This window comes from Arvicanthis niloticus, chromosome 26 (assembly GCF_011762505.2).
Source record: "Arvicanthis niloticus isolate mArvNil1 chromosome 26, mArvNil1.pat.X, whole genome shotgun sequence".
Classification (NCBI taxonomy): Eukaryota; Metazoa; Chordata; class Mammalia; order Rodentia; family Muridae; genus Arvicanthis; species Arvicanthis niloticus.
In genome coordinates this window covers 16,782,517-16,803,616 of record NC_133434.1, presented here as the reverse complement: position 1 = coordinate 16,803,616, position 21,100 = coordinate 16,782,517, and the positions used below count along the sequence as shown (strand labels likewise).

The following is a 21,100-nucleotide window of genomic DNA, read 5'->3' as shown; positions in this document are numbered from 1 at the left end:
AAGCTTGGGAGGTCGCCGGTGGAGTAGCTGAAATCCACTTGTAGGTTGCAGCATCCCTAAAGCTCTGATTAGGCAATGTTTGTCTCACAAAACCAGCTCACCGGGTAGGAATAACTATACCACCAATCACAAGCTCTGTAATTACTGGCAACACAGCGTTCACAAAAAGACAGAGTATGTGATTCAAGACTCAGCACGTTTGTGACAAAATCGCCCTTTGCAGAGGTGTCTGCTACTAAGCTAAAATATAAGATCCCCGCAGAGGCCCCTTCGAGCATAGGTGATGAAAACCATATCTACTGAGGGAGATTGAGGACCAATCTATTAAAACCAGAGTGCTTGACAAAATCAGAGTGGAGGACAGAACAGGCAGAGAGCCATTCCAATTCGCTTTAGTGAGCTGCAAAAATTATACAAGGTCGTGATTTAATTTGATAAGTTTTGAAGGTAGAATAGTATAGGATCCAACAACCGAAGCCTACACGGTCTGGCATCCTAGAAAAAAAACGAGACAAGGCTTCTGCCAACAATGGGAAAGGAACATTTATGGAACACCTGATATGTGCGAAGTCATCTTTCAGACAAGAGACCATTTAAGGACTCCTAAACGATGATGGCGGAATTGGTCTTGTAGCTCAAAATAGCTCGTCATTCGGATTCCAAGTAAATAAGAAATATACTCAATACGTGGAAGGGAGGGGCAGGTTTAAAAAAACGGAGGGAGGTATCAATAAGGAAAAGGTACATTAAAAAAAATCTTAAACAGATAACTGTATTTTTTCAAAGTAAAACCTCTTTAACTTTGCGGCTTAGAACTAATAAAAACTCAGGAATGATATCTCCTGGAAACAGACAAACTTTAGCCGTGAAATACAAGCAAGTCCCTTAACATCCGAAAACACGTGGCGGGGGAGGGGAGCTGGAGGCTGGACCAAGGACTCCCACTCCCATCAGACCTTTCTGCAGCCGAGCGCAGCTGTGGAGGGCGAGCCGACGCCTAGCATGCCGGGGCTTGTAGTCTTCTCCCGGCACCTCCCCGTGGGTTTGCGACGTTTAGCGACTGTGGCGCCTGCGCGCGCTGGGCCGGCGGGGCTGGGGCCGTGGCGGCTCGTGCCGGGTGATGCTAGGCGTATCCCTGGGCGCCAGGCTGTTGCGGGGCGTGGGTGGCAGACACGGGCAGTTCGGGGCGCGAGGTGTCAGCGAAGGTAGCGCAGCTATGGCGGCAGGGGAGAGCATGGCTCAGCGAATGGTCTGGGTAGACCTGGAGGTGAGAAAGTGCGGCCGTGGCGGGGAGGGTGCGGGGAGGCGAGCTCAGATTCGCGCGTGTGACCGAGGGACTCCCCTGTCCCGGGAAACAGCAAGGATATGGGTGTCAGGTGCGGACAGGTGAGCACGGCCCCAGGAGCCCCGAGCCAGGAGTTTTGCGGGGTTCTGGGACTGTGCTGAACTGTGGGGTTTCTTTCCATCTGGGTGGAGTCATCCATGTGTCTTCCCTCTCCCTAGCTCGACCTCCACCCAGAAGTGAATTTGCCTTACGCTTTAGTGTCTCGGAGTTCAGGATCGTGGGTGAAAGTGGGGGCAGCGACTCTGAGCCCTGCTCCGTCCCCACCCCCTAGCCTTAAAAGACTAGGTTGCTTAAGCTAGGACTCAGGAGATGACTCAGCCTTACCCCTCATTCCATAAAAGAGAAAATTGAGGCCCCATTAGAAGATTCAAGTTACTCAAAGTCCACCGGGAACAGAACCCTTTTTAGTTTTAACGCATTCATACCTAGGCCTCTCTCTTGAACCCCAGTTTTCTCTTTACAAACTGAGTTTAGTTGTTAACTTTTTTGTTGTTGTTGTTGGGAAAACTTAGGAAACCTTTGTAAACCACAGCGAGGTAACGTTAGTGAGCTCACTTTTCTGTAATCGAGTGGTGTATTCATCCTGCCCACGTTGCATCTGTTCCCAGGACAAATAGAGTGTTTGACAGTAGCTGAGCTGCACAGTAAGTGCCTTTAGCAGTCTCTGAGAACTCAGAACTTATTACCCTGAATACTGTTGAGAAACACCATTACTGATCGTAGAATGTAAGCTGGGTATGCACAAAGGAATGTCTGTTAAATAAACTTGGGCAGAAGAGTTTTTTTTTTTTTTTTTAGTTGGTTTCATGTGTTGTATTCTTACTTATTTATGTTTTACAGATGACAGGATTGGACATTGAAAAGGACCAGATCATTGAGATGGCCTGTCTGATAACTGACTCTGATCTTAACATTTTGGCTGAAGTAGGTGATGCAGCATAAATACATTCATACCACTTAAAGGACATTGGGGATCTAAAGGTGTCTTCTTCCAATCTAATTGAAAAACTTAGCGGATTGAGGTCCATGTAGACTAAGGCCCAGCGCAATATACTAGGACAATGTAATATACTATGTTAGAATTGGTATTGGAACCAACATAATCCACTTCATAACCGGATTAAGTTTTCGGTTGAAATTTAGAGACTGCCCTCCAACCCTAGGCTACAGTAGTTTGAAGGGCTTACTTACATGTATATTCTTAGTCCTCATGATGAGAAAATAGGCTGTTAATGATGTTCATTTTAGACCTGAAGACACTGGGTTACAAGAGATTCAGGGGACTTGCTCAAGAGCATTTAGCTAGGTATTGGGAAAGCTGCCTAAACTACTCTCTAAACCCAGGCAGTCTGAAGCGCTACCACCAGTATCCAGCCAGCTGTGTCCTCATCAGCTTGGTGTCCCCTGCCAGAGCTCCCCATCTTTTTGCCCCAACTTCGGCTTTAAAGGGCTTCCATATATAGTCCCCCTTTTACTATTTCATAGGGGATTCTTCTGTAGGGACCAAAATCTCATTTACCTGTATCCTCGAAGGAGATGCAGTCAGCACTTCTCATGTATTTTGAATGACCTCTAGATTGTCTGTTGTCATTCTTGTGCTTCCTATAGAATACCTGATACGATGTTGGTGCCTGTTGGTAGTGTTTACAACCTGTTGCTTAGGGAATGTTAAGAAAACAAGTATCCGTATGTGTTCCTTATAGACCAGTGACGTTTCCGTCTGAGCTGGTTGACTCCTCACCGATGACACCCATTGTTCCAGGTGGCTGACTGCCTTTTCAGCTAGACTTCGTGGTTCATGCACATCCGTGTTAGGGTTTTAGAACGTGTTCTCATGGTGATTTTATCAGCTGCGATAACAGTCTGCGCATGCTACTTTGAACTGAAACATTTCGCAGAACAAATAGAGCAGACCGGTTGGCATTTGCGTTTAAGCACCCCTGAAGCACTTTAAAAGGTGACATTCCTGACCTTGATACCATCCTCAATATTTGAAGTCATTAAAAAAACAAAATAGGCCAGGCCTGTTGGCACACGTTTTTAATCCTAGCATGTGGAAGGCAGTGGCAGGTGGATGTCTGTGAGTCTGAGACCAGCTTGGTCTATACGGCTAGTTCCTGGCCAGTCCGGGCTACATAGTGTGGGTGGAGAGATGGCTCAGCAGTTAAAGCATGTACTACTTAATCATGAAGACAAGAATTTGTGTCCTAGTACCCAGGTCTCACAAGCTCCCAAACCTCCAGCTCTAAAGGACTTGATGGCCTGCCCCTGCCCTCCATGTGCCTGGCCGTACCAGACACATGCATACATATAAAAATTAAATGAAACAACAACAAACCCTGGAGAGATGGAGCTGGTATTCCTGTGGAAAGAAGAGTCTAGTTAATAAATTAGGTTCTCAGAGCGTAAGCTTGGTGGACACTGGAGCCGCAGACATTTCCTGTTTACAGTTAGAGCGTCTTTTCATTCCCTGAGTAAGCAAAAGGACTTTTTATTCCCTGGATAAGGGCTTTTTAGCTGGTTACCCCTCTTTAATCTCAGCAGTCAGAAGGTAGAAGCAAGGTGGTCAGTGTGAATTTGAGTCCAGGCTGGTTGACGGTAAGTTTCAGGTCGTCTTGTCGTCTTGGGCTATAGTATGAGACTGTCTCAAAACAGCAACAGCAAAACCTAAAAAAAAAAAAAAATAAAAGAAAAAGAAAAAGAAAAAAAAAAAAAGATCTAGAGGTGGGTGAATTCCCACCTTGTAGTGGCATCAGGGTTATCATCTGGTTGAGAACCATGAGACTGTGTCTTATATTTCTTCCAACAGTTTCCTGTGTAAATCTGTATAAATCTAGCCCCGAGCTTTCGGTTTGCACGCTTATTTTTCTGACGTGGGATTTTTTTGGTGACGAGCAGTCAAGTGTCTTAATTTTATCAGCCCTGCTTACTCTTGGCCGAAGAAGTGTTTTTCTTTTAGACTCTGGACAACCCACAATGCGCTTTAATGGATCAGTCGGTTGATACGTACCCGGAAGAACTTCGGTGTGTGTCCGTACAGTCGCCCATGAATAGGGGGTTTGTTCCAAGGCTTAAGTCAGATGGGGATAAGGGTGTTAAGAAAAATACTTAAGAGATGTCAGTTGCATGGGAAGTATGTTTTATTCTCATGGAGGAGTCTGAGGAAAGTGTTGTTTGCTGCTTGAAGCATCTTGCTTTGCAAAGTTAATTTGGAGTCTTAGTTCACCAAAGGGCAGTCTGGAAGAGGTCGGTCGATTTATAGTTTGTGTTTCTGTTCTTCAATTTTTTTTTCTTCTTCTATAAACATAGCTTTTATTTCTCCACCAAGATTGTCGACATCTGTTTTTGTATTTGGCTACAATTCAGTTTTAGACAACTGGCCTGTTTTAGTACAGTTTTAGACTAGCTGTAGAGTTTACACTAGAGTGCTCAGTGGGGAAGGCAAAGGAGCTTGCTGCCAAGCCTGACAACTTGAATTTGATCCTTTGGAACCACATGGACCAACTCCCAAAAGTTGTTCTCTGACCTGCATGCACACATACAGGTACGCGCATATGCACACACACACACACACACACACACACACACACACACACACACAGAGGAATATGTTGTACTTATGTTCTTGCATATAAATAAATAAAAACAATAAATTTTAGAAAAAGAATCTAAGATGTGTTGGTTATATAAGCTTGTATTCCTTTCAGTGACTGGCATCTGTGTTTAGCTCCTTCCCCGTCATAACTCCTTACAGTAAGTCACAGATACTCTCTGCAGAGAGTTCAGGCAACTGTACTTCCTTATATTATGTTAAGACATGATAAAGAAAGCTAGACTTTCTTGTGACCTTTGTCTTTTTTTTTTTTTTTTTTAAGAATTATTTATTTTACGTATGTGAGTACACTGTAACTGCCTTCAGACACACTGGAAGAGGACGTTTGATCCCATTACAGATGGCTGTGAGTCACCATGTGGTTGCTGGGAAGTGAACTCAGGACCTCTGGAAGAGCAGTCAGTGCTCTTAACCTCTGAGCAGTCTCTCCAGCCCCTGACCTTTGTTTGTTTGCCTTTTAAGGTGAAACAAAAATCATTTGCTTAATCCCACTTGTTAGGCTCTCAAACAGACTCACAATTTTATTACCTGGGCCAGAGGGCTGGCCAGCTGGCTCGGTGGGTGGAAGTGCCACCGACACTGATGGCCTGAGATTGGTAATCAGAACCTGCTTGGTAGACAGAAAGAGCTGACTCCCATAGTTGTTCTCTTACTTCTGTGAGCATGCTGTGTGTGTGTGTGTTTGTGTGTGTGTGTGTGATGCACAGATAAAATTCAAGGGCTACAGAGAAGACTCAGTAAAGGAGTATACTACCCTTACAGAGGACCGGAGTTCAGTTCCCAGCACCCATGTTGGGCAGTTCCAAGGCTGTCTGTAACTCCAGCACACATGTACACAGGCACACAAGAATATACATAACTAAAAATAATAAATTTAAAGAAATAAGTAAATTGAACTGCAAATCCAGGGGCCATTTTTCTTTAGATATTACTAGTCATTTCTGTAAAAGCATTCCCTTTTAAAACATAAAACAACTAAAAACAACAGTGTAAGTTCATTTGCAGTGCACATATAGCGTCTGTTGTGTTTATTTGATCCTTCTCCTCAGCCTTACCTTCCTCAAAGCCCCTCTATTTTCTTGCATGTTTTGCGTGCAAATATAAATGGGTATTAAAAACAACATGTCTAGGTGATGGCTTAGTCAGTACAGTGCTTGCTGTATAAGCAGAGAACCTGACTGAGTTAGATCATTACACCTACACAAGAAGCCAGCCTGTCAGTGTGCATCTGCAATCCCCATCCTGGTAGAAATAGGTGACTCTCTGGGGGCTTGCTAGCCAGCCTAATTGGCAAGTCCTCGTTCCCAGGTAGATGGCTCTGGAGGAAGAACTTCACAGAGGAAGGTTGTCCTCTGAGCTCACACGCATGTGCATGTGATGTCCGTCTCCCAGTACACTCGTAAATAAAAACAATTTGAAAGTAAGGTTACTTCTGTTGACTCTTTTGATACTTTGGGGCTCTGGCTGGCTTGGAGCTTGCTGTGCAGACCAGACTGGCCTCAAAATCAAAGACACCTGTATGTGACAAGACTCAGCCTCTCAAGTGCAGTGATTAAAGGCGCACACCACCATGCTGAGCTTCTGTTGGTTCTTGATGACTAATGGCTTTTCTCACCCACAGGGTCCCAACCTGATTATCAAACAGCCGGATGAGTTGCTGGACAGCATGTCAGATTGGTGCAAGGAGCATCACGGGAAGGTAACATTACGAAATAACAGGATTGCTGCTTTGGGGATCGGTCACAAGCTTGTTGCTTCCCACATCTGACTCCTGTGACCTTGGTGGACGGTGTTATAAAAGGGTTAGAGGACAGTGGCTTAGGCAAGCCTGGGCGGCTGCTTGCTCATTCACTTTTCACTCTGGGACCTCTCGAGATCACCTTCTCCTGAATGCCCTCTTTTTTTTTTTTTTCTCTCTTCTACGTTCAGTCTGTCGCGAACGCATTGTGGAGTTTCGAATGTTACTCAAGTCAGTCTTTTGGATAAGGTTAGACCTCGACCGCAGAGAAGGGGGACTACTGCCCTCCTGTTGGGAGCTGTTTCTTGCCAGAGGTTCTATCCTTGGACTCTGAGCGTCATCTTTTCTGACTGTGGAAGCGATATTAACAAATCAGGAACTTAGTTCGGTTGGCTTCTTTAAGGCACGAAATTGGTGTAAAAGATGGCAGTTTCAGTTCAAACTTGAGCCCCCAAGAGCGGCCCAGCTGTGGTTAACATTTACCTGTTTTAGAAGTGAAGTTTCCGTTTCTGGATACCTTTGAAAACTGACTTCATGTGTTTCTGGTGGGGGCTGGGGATTCTCTCTTGCAGTCTGGTCTTACCAAGGCAGTGAAGGAGAGTACAGTTACATTGCAGCAGGCAGAGTATGAATTTCTGTCCTTTGTACGACAGCAGACTCCTCCGGGGCTCTGTCCACTTGCAGGTAAAATCCAATCCTATGTCTATCTCGTAGATAGTCTTCTGTAGTAGTGGTTCAAGAAACTGACGTTCCAGAGAGACCAGCTGAGACCGTCCTTGCCTTCCGCTCACCTGGTTCGGAGCACTCGTCCACTTTTGTGTATTGGTGAAATGGCTTGGAACTGGATCTGAGATCTGAGAAACACACATGAACTCAGAAGCCCCTCCCCACCAGTGTTTTTATTATGGAAAAATGCCAGATGCACAGAAAGGTTGAATTTGGTCATTCTCAAATCTCTGCCGCCTTGGTTTCCCCTTAATTTTTCTTGCTGCTTTTGGACATTTGAAAACAAATCCGCTGGCTTTAACATACTGCTTCCTAAAGTCCCCCTCAAGCGGCTCCTAAGAGGAAGGACATTTTCTTACGTGACACAGTGTTATTACTACACTGGAAATAATTACCCCCATTTAAGAATATCTGTGGTACCCAGCCCACATCTGAAGCACCGTAAAGTGTCTGTTTTTGAACCCAAAGTTAGTCGTTGCTCATAAAGTCATTCACCTATCTTTTTTTGTCCCTCTTTGTGACACTGACTTTTTAAAGAGACCAGATCTACTCTAGTAGGAATTTTTTTTAAGGGTTGGCATTGTCAGAGGGAAGGTAAATGTTCTATGGGGGTGTGTTTGCATTTCTGTATGTAAATTAATATGGTAACTAACATTTTAAATACAAGGAAAGGTTTTGGTATCACACATAAGAGCATATATTGTACAAAAGTCTGTTTCCTTAGCCAGTGTGGCTAATGTCTGTTTTAAAGTTCTCATTTAAAAATCCAGTGTTTATAATATCAACTACTGTATGAAAGCATGAATGTGGATATGACTTGTCAAAACCATTGGAATGTAAAATAAAGGTTTATCTACTATATGGTTCAGTTAAATTTTTAGTGTTAGTAGTGTGGATTTTGTGACACTGGGAACAAGTTTGCACATCTATCTGGTAAGAACTTGACAGGTAACAGACTTAAGCTCTTTAAGTGCATGGAAGTGTGAGATGCTTGCTCTGCCCACGAGAGCCCGCTTACGAGTTTACTGTGAACTAGACCTGCTGGGGAATCTGGATTTGTAACTTCCCTGAAGTACTTAGACTTGATGGAGACATCCAGAGATGCTTTTTAGGAACTGTTTGGAAAAGAAAAAAAAAAAAATAGCTTCCGTTTCAAGTATGATCTATGAATGTCTATATCGTTCTGTACACTGTTCGAGATGCGCAGATGCGGTGTGCTTCGTGTCTTTCTAGGGAACTCAGTTCATGCAGATAAGAAGTTTCTTGACAAACACATGCCCCAGTTCATGAAACATCTTCACTATAGGATAATTGATGTCAGCACTGTTAAGGAGCTGTGCAGGTAAGGGCTGGATTCAGGATCTGTTACATTGCCTCATGCAGCATGTCTTAATCGCAAACTTGTAGAGAATAATCAGCTAGCGTAGAGGGCGCTGAGTGGGTGTCTGTCTTCCTCATTCCAGTCTCTTTTCTGTGAGTCTGTGTGTATTCTGGGTGGTGAGGCTTGGGAGAAGTGTCACAAGCCTTCCACGCCGATTTCGTTAAAGCAGAGAATGTATGTGTTGGCCTGCCCACTGGGAACACAGATGACAAACTCTTTGAGTAGCTCAGGGTCTAGTGAGTTGACAGAAGTGTAAAAAAAAAAAAAAAAAAAAAAAAAAAACTTAAAAATAAGGACTTGTGTAATGGGGGTGCTCATGCAGAATATGAGGGGCCAGGAGGAGCTTAGTGGGCTGGAGCAGAAGCGAGAGTCGGAAAGCTTCATCTGGCCCACAGCCTTTTGAATGAGATTTAGAGGCTTGAATGAGGAACGAGCATTCCTGAATGCAAACCGAGATGGAAGGGTGCTGGGGGACCGAAGGCTAAGACACAACAGGCCCCGGGATGCTGGCGTAGAGCACAGATGGTATGTGTGCCCAGCATGCAGGAGCCCCAGCACGGTGTATTCAGGGTCCAGTAGTACACACCTCTAATTCCAGCCCTGGGGAGGATGGAGGCAGGAGGATCAGGAAGCCGGTCTGGGCTATATGATACCCCATCTTAAAAAAAAAAAAAGTATGTTAAAAGAAAATTGCATGTTATTTGTTAAATGGAAAGCTTAAGATTGGCAAAGGTGAGACCAAGCTGGACGGTAAAGGCTCGTGTGCCTGCTCAAGGTGTTTGATTGCCTCTAATAAGGGCGTGTTTCCTTTGAAAGAGTTTTAATGGAAGAGGGAGAGAAGATAATTATCATCCTGAAGTACAGTGGTAGGAAAGGAGGCTGTGTATCAATCATCTGGGGACGGAGAACCGAGTGACAGAAATGGCCACTGGGCACTTGGGAGGGGTATGCATAAGATCAGCAGGCATGATGCCCGATGCTTGCTTGGGTGAGGGAGGAAAGAGAAGCGGAGGATGGGTTAGTGTTTCCGGCTGAGGCAGCTCAGGTGGATGGTGGGACTGAGTGTTCCAAAGAAAAGGAGAGACTTCAGAATAACAGCTGCACCCATGGACGGGAGTGGAGGATGTGTGGTCATGTATGTATGTGTGCGTGTGTGTATATAAAATTAGAAGTGTCTAGTGGGTTGGGTGGAGATGCCCAGTAGTTTGATACGTATGCAGAACAGATTGTGGCTAGGGCTGGGTCGGTGTTAGAGACTTGGGAATCCTCTACACAGACAGGCTTGTTTAAGAGAGTATCTAGGGTGAAGAGAGGACATGCCTTTCTCCGTTGTGCATCACTTGGAGGAGGCTGGGGAATGTAACTCAGTTGGTCGAGTGCTTGCTTAGTATGTAGTCGATTCCCTGCCCCTCATAAACTGGGTGAGAAGCCTGTTATGGTACTCTGGAGGTGGAGTTTGAGGATCAGGAGGCCAGCCTGAGCTACCTGAGACCCTGTCTCAAACAAACAGAAACCAGTAGATAAATGACTTGAAGGTGATTGCTTAGTGTACTTGAGATGGCTTCCTTTGAGAGTTTATAATTTTTACTGTGTATAGACGCTGGTATCCAGAAGATTATGAATTTGCACCGAAGAAGGCTGCTTCTCACAGGTAAGATTGGGACCTACTAAGGGTCCGCCAGTATGACACACACTCAATCCCAACTCTGACTTCTAAACAATAACCTCTCCATTCTTCCTTATTGGGCAAAGGATAGGTCTGAGTAGTGGAAGGAAGGAAAACTTTCTTACACTGAGTCTCAAGATTGCTGGTCAGGATTCTTGATTCGGTTCTCAGTTCTTTGATTTCTTGAATTTTATTTGTTTTATTTTTAGCCATATAGTCTGTTATATTCTTAAAACTTGGTTTGGAAGTAAGATGAAACAATTTGTGACCTTTGTGGAAGCTAGCACTGTTGGGTCCCTTCTCCCAGAGGACAGGCAGACAAGTGTGGCCATCTGAAGTTAGAACACTGTAAACACTTCTCCTCCCTGGATACTTCTGCTTTTCTGGTGTGTCTGTGCTTGCAACCCCAGGCATATATTCTTTCTTTAAAAATTTGCCGCCATTTAGAAAGAACAGCTGACTGGTGAGAACAGTCTGAGGGAAGCATTTGGTTTCTTGATTTACCTAGTTGATGACACTGAGTAGTGGTTTGCTTAGATGATACTCTGCAGTGTACAGTTTGAGGCATCACAGAAAGACCAGTCCCTGAGCTAGAATGGCCAGCTTGCTTACAGGGGTGTACCCAAACGATAGCGTACTAATCCAGCTCTAAGACACTTTATCAGAAACAAGAGGGTTTGGAATTTTTTAGAGCTTTGGCTTTTTCAGATTTTATTGATTTTCTTAGTGTGTGTGTGTGTGTGTGTGTGTGTGTGTGTGTGTGTGTGTGTAGGTGGTACATATGTGAAGATACAGAGGACAACTTGCAGGAGTCAGGCCTAGGGGTTGAACTAAGGTCGTCAGGCTTGGCAGGGGTATCTTTACCCACTGACCCATCTCGCCAGCTTTTCAGTTTAGGAAGCTGATAGTCACCTACATTGCCCCATCATTATGTCCCTAAGTAGATTGGAAGAAGACCGGCCTCCATAATACAATAGACAGACATTTCCACAAAAAAATGTGGCTACTCACACAAGACGGCATAACTCATAACTGTCCATAAGATTGGGCCAGGCTTTGCCAATCAGTGCATTCTAAAAGTACCTTGAGAGGTCTGGTGTGTTTTAGAGTTGTTTGGGGAAGCACCTGCCTCACGGTCATAAGCACTAAGACCTAGACTCAGTCCCCAGCACCCATGTCATAGTGCTAGGCGAGGTGGCATATGCTCTGTTCTCAGCTCTGAGGGGCCAGAGAAGGGCCCCTGGGGTTCCGTGGTCTGCCACTCTAGCCTAGTTGGGGAGCTCCAGGCCAGTGGGAGACCCTTGTCTCAAGAATTGGATGGCATTCCTGAGGGTGATACCCTTGGTTGTCCTCTGCCCTGCACATGCATACATGCATGTATGCATACATGCATACATACATACATACATACATACATGTTTCCAATGTGTCTTGATCATGTCTACCCCAGCTTCCCCCTTCCCTTCAGACATTAAGTGTCCCCTCCTACCTTATGTCTTTTTCTTTTCCTTTTTTGTGGGGGTGTGGGTGAGTTGAGACAAGGTCTCTCTGTGTAGTCCTGCTGTTTTAGAATATACTATTTAGACCAGGCTGCCTGGTCAGAGAACATGAGATCTGTTCGCTTCAGACTCTGGGGTGCTGGGATTAAAGATGCACGGCACTATACCTAACTTCCTTTTGTTGTTGTTGTATAACCTGCCAAGTCATTCGTAGATGTGGGGTCATCCACCAGAATATGGGTGGTCCTGACATGAAGGAAATTGACCCCCACTTCTGGCAGCCATCACTTGCAAATAGCTTTTCACTTAGGGGTGGGGAGCTATATTTTTTAGCTATATTTTTCAGTCCTCTGCCAAATACACACATGAGAGAGAGAGAGAGAGAGAGAGAGAGAGAGAGAGAGAGAGAGAGAGACACACACAAACTCTGGCACTCTTGTTTATGCAGTGTATCTCTAGAAGAGGCCCTTAGCCCACCACCGTGTATTGACTTTACGTGCACACCATTTTTTAATAATCACGGCTACCTGATTTCTCAGGCTTCCACAGCTGAGCATGTCGGAGAAGAAAGGCTGTTAGGTGGAGGCAGGCTGCCACTGGTCCTAACACAAATTACCACAAGAGAGGAGGCAGAGCCTCCTTTATGGCTAGGTACTGTATGATCTGGATAATTGGCGTTCCTTAGGATGACTGAGTCAGGAGCTGCGGCGGGTATGTGGGTGTATTCTGCTTGGGGCTGTCCCTAACTAGTGCATACTGGTTCCCAGACCTTGGGTCTTGGGCTGTTGCTGGTAAGTATTCTGTGAATGTGGATGGTTGCATTGCAAAAATATTGTATATGCAGTTCAGGTTCTTCTTAGGAATTCATAGTACGTGTTAAGTTAGCAGATGCTTTGCAGAGAACATTAGCGAGCAAGCGGTGGAGAGCCCTTCTAACCAAAATGCGTCCTCTGAACCGGTGTGGGGATTTCTGATCTACTTTTTAAAGGTAAAACAAACAGCATCTGCTCCTCTCCACACCAGCTTGTGGCCCCTGCCTGGCTCCTGGGTGACTTGTAACAAGTCACGATTTTCATCTCTGGGGTTCGGGACATTTTTTTTTTTTTTTTTTCAGTGTGGTGTGTTTGCTTGTAGGGCACTGGATGACATTAGTGAAAGCATCAAAGAGCTTCAGTTTTACCGAAATAACATCTTCAAGAAAAAGACAGACGAAAAGAAGAGGAAAATTATAGAAAACGGAGAAAATGAGAAGCCTGTGAGTTGATGCCAGTTCTCAAGCCGCAGAGCCTGGCTGTCAGAAGCCACCTTAGTGTCTCTCTCTCCTGCTCACCGCTCGGCACAACACCTTTTCTAAAGAAAAAAAAAAAATCTTTTTTTTCAGTTAACTTTGCATCTTCAGACTCCACAAGCAGACATCACTATTCTGTTTCTTCTAATCTGCTGTTTCTGTGTTTCTGTTCGGACACAGCGGGTCCTTTGTAAGCTTCAGGCCACGCCCACCCCCTCAGTCCATATCTGCACTTGCTTATAGGACATTCCTTTTGTTTGAATAATAAATAAAGCTAGTTCTATTGAAATGCAACCCTTTTGGCACTTTCTGCTCTTTACTCATTCAGTTGTTGGGGACAGGTGTTTTTTAAGTAGTGTGGTTAAGGCTTAAATTCTCAAAACGCAATTAATGAACTGAACTGTGTGTTTTGAACAGGAAGTAAATTTTCTTTTGTTTGTTTGTTTTTGTTTTTTGAGACAGGGTTTCTCTGTGTAGCCTTGGCTGTCCTGGAACTCACTCTGTAGACCAGGCTGGCCTTGAACTCAGAAATCTGCCTGCCTCTGCCTCCCAAGTGCTGGGACTAAAGGTATGTGCCACCACCGCCCGGCTGTAAACTTTCTTTTGCTTTATGCATGAGAGTGGAGTGAGGAGGTAGGTTGTGAGATTTGGGCTTAGCACCTCCCAGTTCACAGCTCTGGGGTCGACTACTCTCCACCATGTTCAGGAAGTTTAGGTAAGGACACAGGGGTCTGTGAGCGGTTCCTAGCCTCAATTGGCTGGAGAATATGTACCAGGCAGTCTCTGTGTTGGAATTATAGGCCCAAATAGCCTGTTCCCTTAGGTAAAGGTAGCCAAGAAGAGATGTCAGTGTGAATATGTTAACACCCCAGTCTAGCTAGTCAAGACTGCTGGATGGCACCTCATCCCAACAGACAGTCCCTAAAGGCTATTTAGAATTTGGGAAAGGGTGGCCTACCTCATTGAGAACCTCCAGAAAGAGAGACTTTTATGATGGTCTCAAGTTATATTTCATACATAGAATAGAATGGTCCTAATGTGTGCTAGTTCCCCACACAGAGAGCCCTAGGTAGTGGACTTTAGCAATTCATTCAATATCTTCATCTGAGATATACTTGAACGTGGGCGGAGTTGTATTTCCTAGACATCTCCAGGGAGATACATGGGGATTATTGGTGGAACTTATGCCAAAGGAACAAAGTCAGCTTCAGGTTCACGCATTTTACAAAAGTCTGTGGGGCTGGAGAGATGGCTCAGAGGTTAAGAGCACCGACTCCTCTAACCAAGTACCTGGGCTTAATTCTCAGCACCCATGTGGTGGCTCACAACCATCCCAGCAAACTCCCAATCTCAGGGAAGCCAACACCCTCTTCTGGCCTCTGTGGCTGTCGAATGTGTGTAGTGCATAGATATGCATTCAGGCAAACACTCATACACATAAAAATAAATATAAAAAAGTTTGAATAGACAAAAGGGTCCAGAGAGATAGCTCAGCGATGAACAGTGTACACACTGCTCTTGCAGAGGTCTGAGTTTGCTCTCCAGCACCCTCTGTAGCGCACAACCCATCAGTCCAGCTCCAAGGGATCTGGTGCCCTCTTCTGGACTCTGCAGGCATTGCAACCGGACACACATGAAAAGTTTGACCAGATCAGCAATTTTCAACCTTTCACTGAGGTCGAATACCAGATAATCTTGCACATCAGATATTTACATCATGATTTGTAACAAAGCAAAAATTACAGTTATAAAGTAGCAAGGAAAATAAATGTGTGAATGGGGCTTGCCATGACAAGAGGAACCAGACGGGCACTGCAGGATGGGGCTTACCATGCATCATGACATGAGAAACCAGATGGGCACTATAGGTGGACAAACTGTGGTATTGGTGGCAGTATCTAGATCCCAGTGTCTTGGCACCGGCTCTTGCATTAGAATCTGTAGCATTCCTGAGGACTAAAGTACCAGCAAGGACCATCTTGCCAAATTTTAGGTGTTAACACGAAGCCTCCGTTGGCAGTACTAGGTAGCTAGGTAGCCACCATTACTGGTACTTACTGTGTCTCAGGCACAGAGCTCGGTACTCTAACCGCAGCATTCAATTCATTCTAACGATTCTCTGAGTCGGGCATCATCAACGTCACTTTACAGATACTGAAAATTGGGGTTCAGGTAAGTGAACTTGCCAGTACATCAGGAGCTTGAATTCAAATCGGATGTTTGAGATGGAAGCCCTCTTCCTAACTTACTACCTCATCTGGTCTTCTAAAACATGGATGTTGGCATAAGCCATGTCAGAGAGCAGAAATAACCCTGGTCACATAGAGCTGTGGACTTAAGTTTTCATCTAGTCCTGTGATCCTCAAGCCTTCCCAACGCTGCGACCCTTTAATACAGTGCCTCATGTCATGGTGAGCCCCAACCATAAAATTATTTTTGTTGCTACTTTATAGTTGCAGTTTCCCTACTGTTACAAATCGGAATGTAATCATCGAACGTGCAGGATATCTGATAGGCTTCTGTGAAAAGGTTGAGAACTGATCTAGTCAAACTTTGCATGTGTGTCTGGGTGCAGTGCTCTCACAGACCAGAAGAGGGCACCAGATCCCATGGAGCTGGATTACCTGGTGATTGTGAGCCACTCCACTCACTGGATGTTCTTGGATGCTGGAAACCAAACTCTGGTCCTCTACCTTTGTCACACAAATGGCTACCTTCCTTTATTCTGTATCTTGTTTAATAAAGCCTGTCATCCTGAAATAAAGCCCATATTACATTTAGTGGAATGATTGGCAGCGCTGGCCTGAGGTGAGTCTGCAGACAGTCCTGACAGCTTGGCACTGAGGGATACTTCTTTCTGTGCCTAGGAAGTGAGGTGTTCTCTGTACTGTGCTGGCACATTGGGTTTCTTAGGGAATCTATGAATCTCTAGAGTCATCTCTGGGATATGAACCTGAGTGGTCTCATGTACAAAACAGTACTGTACAAAAACCAAAACGAACCAGACAAAAAGCTGACAAATGCAGAGAGAAACCGATCTTTGTCCATTTCTCTGTTTTAAGACAGGGTCCTACTGTATGGCTCTGGTTGTCTTAACCCTATAGACCAAGCTGGCCTTGAACTCGTAGAGATCTGCCTTCATCTACCTCCTAAGTGATGGGATTAAAGATGTGTGCCAGGCCCAGCAAAACTGGCCTTCTTATATATGTGTGCTGTAAAGGAAAAGGTAGTAGCTGGTCACATCAAGTACAGGTCACACTGATCACCTTGTGCACGAGTGTCCCAGGTTCATCCAGATAGCCCCCAGTTTTGGAAAATTAAAAAGCAATACAGACAGTAGAGAAATTGTTTGTGGCTGCGATAAGCCATAAGCAGCAGATTGATGACAGCAAAAGACATTTTATTCTGTATCTGTTGATGAAGGCAAAAGCAATTAGGTTATGGATTTATTGCTCTATGCTGTGCATCTGTTAGGAAGATTGAATCATAGATATTTAAACAAAGCCTTTCATTTGAAAACAAGAGAGCCCAGTAAAAATGTAAAGAAAGACACCTCTTGGAAAGCCTTGCAGAGGTAAGGATTTATGTCTGCATTCCACTAGAAAGCAGGCTGATTCAGCAGGGCAGGTTGGAAGTGGAGTATCTGAGATATTGCTTAGTCAGTCTGGATTATTTAGTGAGCTTGATTTTGCACATGGGTTGTGAGTTTAGGATACAGTAAATGAGGGCATCTCAGGAGAACACATGCTAGGAACTGGGGAATTTGAACTTGGAGCAGAAACAATGTTCTTGAACATCACATGAATGAACGTCCCATGAGTAACCCACAGGGTTCATGGGATTCAGGACACATCACATGACCTGGGTTGTGTAACCCAGGAATATGTTCTTATTGCTGCAGATTCCATTGCACTCGCTCATGTCAAACACGCACAGTTCATTACGAATCATTCTCAGAACGATCCTGTCTTAGGCCCAGTATGCAATGGAAGCAGCTTGCAGGATTGAACCTGGGGACCCTGGCCTGTGTTCTTAGGAAAAGTTACATTCTTATCAAGATTCTTATCAGGAACAAGAAGCAGGTAAGTTACTGGGGCACCTGCTTTTCTGCCGGTGTCAACGAGGTCTAAGGAATTGTTTTGTTAAGGAGATGAGGGATGGTTAGTCAAACTCTCTGTTCTTCAAGACTATCCAACATTTTACCCATTGAAGTGGAGAAGGAGAATGCCTCTGAGTTCTGAGTTGTGTGTACCGGACAGTCTAGATAAAGTCCATTTGAGTAGCTTACAAATATGGAACAATCTAGTTACAGGCTGTATACTGTTCAATATCTTTTTAAAAAAGTATATGTGTGTGTGTGTGTGTGTGTGTGTGTGTGTGTGTGTGTGTGTGTGATGCATGTGTATGTAGTTGTATGTGCTGGTATCCATGAATATGTGCAGAAGCCAACGGAGGTCAGCCAGTGGCCTGCTTTATCAGTCAGTCTCTGCCTCATTTGCTTGTTACAGGATCTCTCACCGAGCCTGGAGCTAGGCTGTCCGTAGCAAGCACCAGAGATGCCCCTGTTTCCAGCCCTCACAATGATGGTGGCACAGTCACGCGTGGTCACACTTGTGCACACGCAGTGAGCACCCAACCCACTAAGTCCCTTTCCACCCCCGTGTCATACTTTCGTCTCTCTTGGTTGTACGGTGTTCAATCATTTTCTCCTACACTTTTTTTTTCATCTTAGATGCTCTACATTACTCTGTTTTCAAGCAAGATCTGTGAAAGAGGTTCCTGTGCTAACCAATCATTTCACATGCATAACCCAGAACCAGCAGAAACTGAGATAGCTGGGAAACACCTGTAGGGATACAAGAACAGCTGAGCATCCCAGGAAGAGGGGGATACAAGCTTCTGGAGATTGGGTGCCCTTCTGTGCCCTAGGGCCACTGTCCCTGCTCATCTTCAGTCTTGTTTTATGCAGCTTTGGGTTTTACTGGAGGCAAAACGGCAGGCACTGGGTATTCTTTAGAGAACACAGCCTCTACTTTGCCAAGAAGGATGTTACAAACACCGTCTGCTGCCACTGCCGCTTCCTGGGTTTATTTTAAAACATAGTGAGTATGTAGGTTCAGAAAGAAAAGACAGGTAATTTAAGTGGAATGGGTTTAATTTTATGGAAATTCCAACCATGACCTTTCTGTTCATTGCACTTTAAAACAACCAAAAATTATAGATTTAATGTGTACATGTCGGTCGCCAGGTTGGAGTTTGGGACTCATATCTTTCTTCTCTTTTTCCCTCTCCTTCTCCCTCCCCCTCTCTCTTTCCTGTCTGTCTGTCTGTCTATAAGATCTCAACTGTGTAGCCCCTGGCTGGTCTGGAACTTGCAATATAGACCAGGCTGCCCCCAGAACATCACCTGTCTTTCCCTCCTGAGTGCTAGGATTAAAAAGTATATGCCACCACAACCAGCTATACTTTTAAAAATTACTTCCTTGATAAACTTCATATGTGAATATAATCGATTTTGGTCACTTTTCACCCCATTACCTTTGCTCATCCCTCTCCTACCCCGACAGAAACCCTTGCCTCGACAAGTCCCCCCTACTTTCTTATCTTTGTTGGTCTTTTGTGACCCACCAATTTTAATTTGGTTGCTTTCATGAGAGTACATGGTGATTTACTCTAACATGGACAAGATCCCAGTGGCTAAAGAACAGAAAAAATATGGCTCCTCCTCCCCAGCCGCTCTTAACTGCCCATAGTTCCTCAGTTAGGGGCGGAGCCTTGGAACCCCTCCCTCATTTATGATGGACTATTGGTGGGACTGTCTTGTAAAGGTCTTTCGCTGGAAAACCCCCTCCCCGGCTGCTGGGAGTTGAGTGCAACCCCACCCATCTGTATGTTACTATCCTCCCTCCACACTTAGTATTCCGTCATTATTTCTGCCTGCTACTGCATGAAAGGATTCAGAAGCATCTTCATCGTCTTCTAGTTGAGATGCGGTTGCTTTGGTAATGACCCGGGAAGCAAGTGGCTAAAATCGCTTCGGTCCGTGTCTTCCGCATGTCCGTTGTACCCGTTGAGTCTTTCCAGGAGTGTGGAAAATTCCTTAGTGATTTAAACTTTGTTTCTGTAGGCTTGACATTCTGAAGTCATGACCTTCAGCCATATTCCCTTCGGTATTTTGATGTTAAGTTTTTGAAGCTCACAAAGGGGAAGGACACAGTTAAGGGGGTGGGCGATGGAGGGCGGGGCTGAAATAGCTTGGCGTCCCAAATGCTAGCTGAAAGTTAAAAACAGTTTGATTTTAATTAAATCTTAAATTTCATGTTGGTTCTAAGAGCATAAATAGATGTTTTCTGTGGCAAATAGCTTTTTAGACGAACATAGCATGTGTTTTTTTATACACTGAGTAACTGAAAGACTTGGGGATAGGGTGCTTATAGGCTGCTGGTAAATCATTCTTCGTTCATGCGGAAGAATTCCCTGGGCTTTGGGAAACACATAGCTTGAACTACTTACCTGGCTAGATGGCCAGTATGCATAAACATTTTGGAGTATTATTTAGGAGATAGTAAGAAAATCAGGCTAGGACTCACTGCTTCAGTTAGTTTTTGGTTTTTAACTACTCATATCGATAGTTTAATTGATATTTGTTGGAGAGTCTAACTTTGCTGGTTGTTGTAGGACTTCTTGGAGTGCTCGGCCTCTGGGCTCACTGTGCTCATGGACTTCAGATTCTGGCGGACAGTGTGTACGTGCTGCGGTGCGAAGGTAATGGCTCCTGGTGTGGGGCTGAAGAAGCCCTGAAGATGAGGTGGCGGCACAGAAAGCAGAGGTGTTAAGTAGCAAGGGGTATGATGTAACCTAGAGACCATCAGGGCGTCTGCTGATGGAATGTGATGAGCGAGGGAAGGGAGACCCCAGATTCTGCTGGAGAGTAAAGAAATGTTTGCTGAGACAGTGGGTGGGTCTAGCCTGTTACAGCCGTGATTCTGTCAAGTCCTTATAGATAAAAGGGAACAAAGCCTCTACTTGATGATGAATAAGGGGATGGTGGCCAATCTGGTCAATTTAAAGCTCTAGAGTGTCTCACTTGGGTATCCAGACTTTAAGTACCATGTTATTCCAGCCAAACACTGTGTGTTTCACTGTGTGTGGGGCCTGCTGTGTGATTCAGAGTATTGACTAGTCTACATTGGGAGTTTAGAGTTCTGTGTGTGTGTGTGCCTGTGTGTGTGCCCGCATGCGTGCGTGTGTGCATGTGTGCATTGGATATGTCACATACATGTTGAAGCCAGAGGTTGACATCAGATGCCTTCCTCATTTGCTCACCACTTAATTTTTTGACAAGGTCTCTCATTGAACCTGGAGCTTCCCGAGTTGCTAGGCGGACAAGGTCCACAGTGAGCCACAAGGTCCACAGGTCTCTGTCTTCCCATCCCTGGGATTACAGGCACACAACACTGTAACACATCTTATGTGCATCCCGAGGTTCTCCCATCTTTCTCTTTGCATGGCAGGTGCTTTACTGACAGAACTCCATCTCCAGACCCTGAAGACCTGTTTTGATATTAAGTATTTTTTTTCCTATTCGTCTCCTCAGAGTTAAGACAGAGTGGAGATGGAAAAGCTAAGATTTGTGGGGGATCCTTCAGGAGAGTATAAAGGGACGGAGGACTGTGGGGGCAGCGTCTGTAGGTGTGTGTACGAGTAATGGAATTTTCAAGCTGTCTTTTCTTGAAGGTTTTTTTCAATTTATTTATTTATGTGCATTGGTGTTTTGTCTGCACGTGTTATGCCTGTGTGAAGGTGGCAGATCTTGGAGTTACAGACAGGTGTGAGCTGCCTTG

General features: G+C 44.8%; 1 protein-coding gene across 2 annotated transcripts; it reads left to right on the top strand.

Moving 5' to 3' along the window:
• Positions 1-1,043: 1,043 nt before the first annotated feature.
• On the top strand, positions 1,044-13,550 carry Rexo2 (RNA exonuclease 2). Of its 2 annotated transcripts, XM_076925063.1 has the most exons (7): positions 1,044-1,267; positions 2,186-2,269; positions 6,580-6,657; positions 7,269-7,380; positions 8,656-8,764; positions 10,401-10,454; positions 13,103-13,550. In XM_076925063.1, exons 1-7 carry the CDS (start codon positions 1,121-1,123, stop codon positions 13,230-13,232), a joined length of 714 nt encoding a protein of 237 aa, XP_076781178.1. In that variant the 5' UTR covers positions 1,044-1,120; the 3' UTR covers positions 13,233-13,550. The 2 variants fall into 2 exon arrangements, with proteins under 2 accessions (XP_076781178.1, XP_076781179.1); XM_076925064.1 differs by lacking the exons at positions 7,269-7,380; positions 8,656-8,764; positions 10,401-10,454; positions 13,103-13,550 and adding an exon at positions 7,411-8,281 and having other exon boundaries at positions 1,049-1,267.
• The last annotated feature ends 7,550 nt before the right edge of the window (positions 13,551-21,100 follow it).

Coding starts and splice junctions, on each gene's coding strand:
- Rexo2 (XM_076925063.1), top strand. CDS start 1,121: ATGCTAGGCGTATCCCTGGGCGCCAGGCTGTTGCGGGGCGTGGGTGGC. Junction 1,268..2,185: donor TGGTCTGGGTAGACCTGGAG/GTGAGAAAGTGC, acceptor TATGTTTTACAG/ATGACAGGATTGGACATTGA. Junction 7,381..8,655: donor GGGGCTCTGTCCACTTGCAG/GTAAAATCCAAT, acceptor GTGTCTTTCTAG/GGAACTCAGTTCATGCAGAT.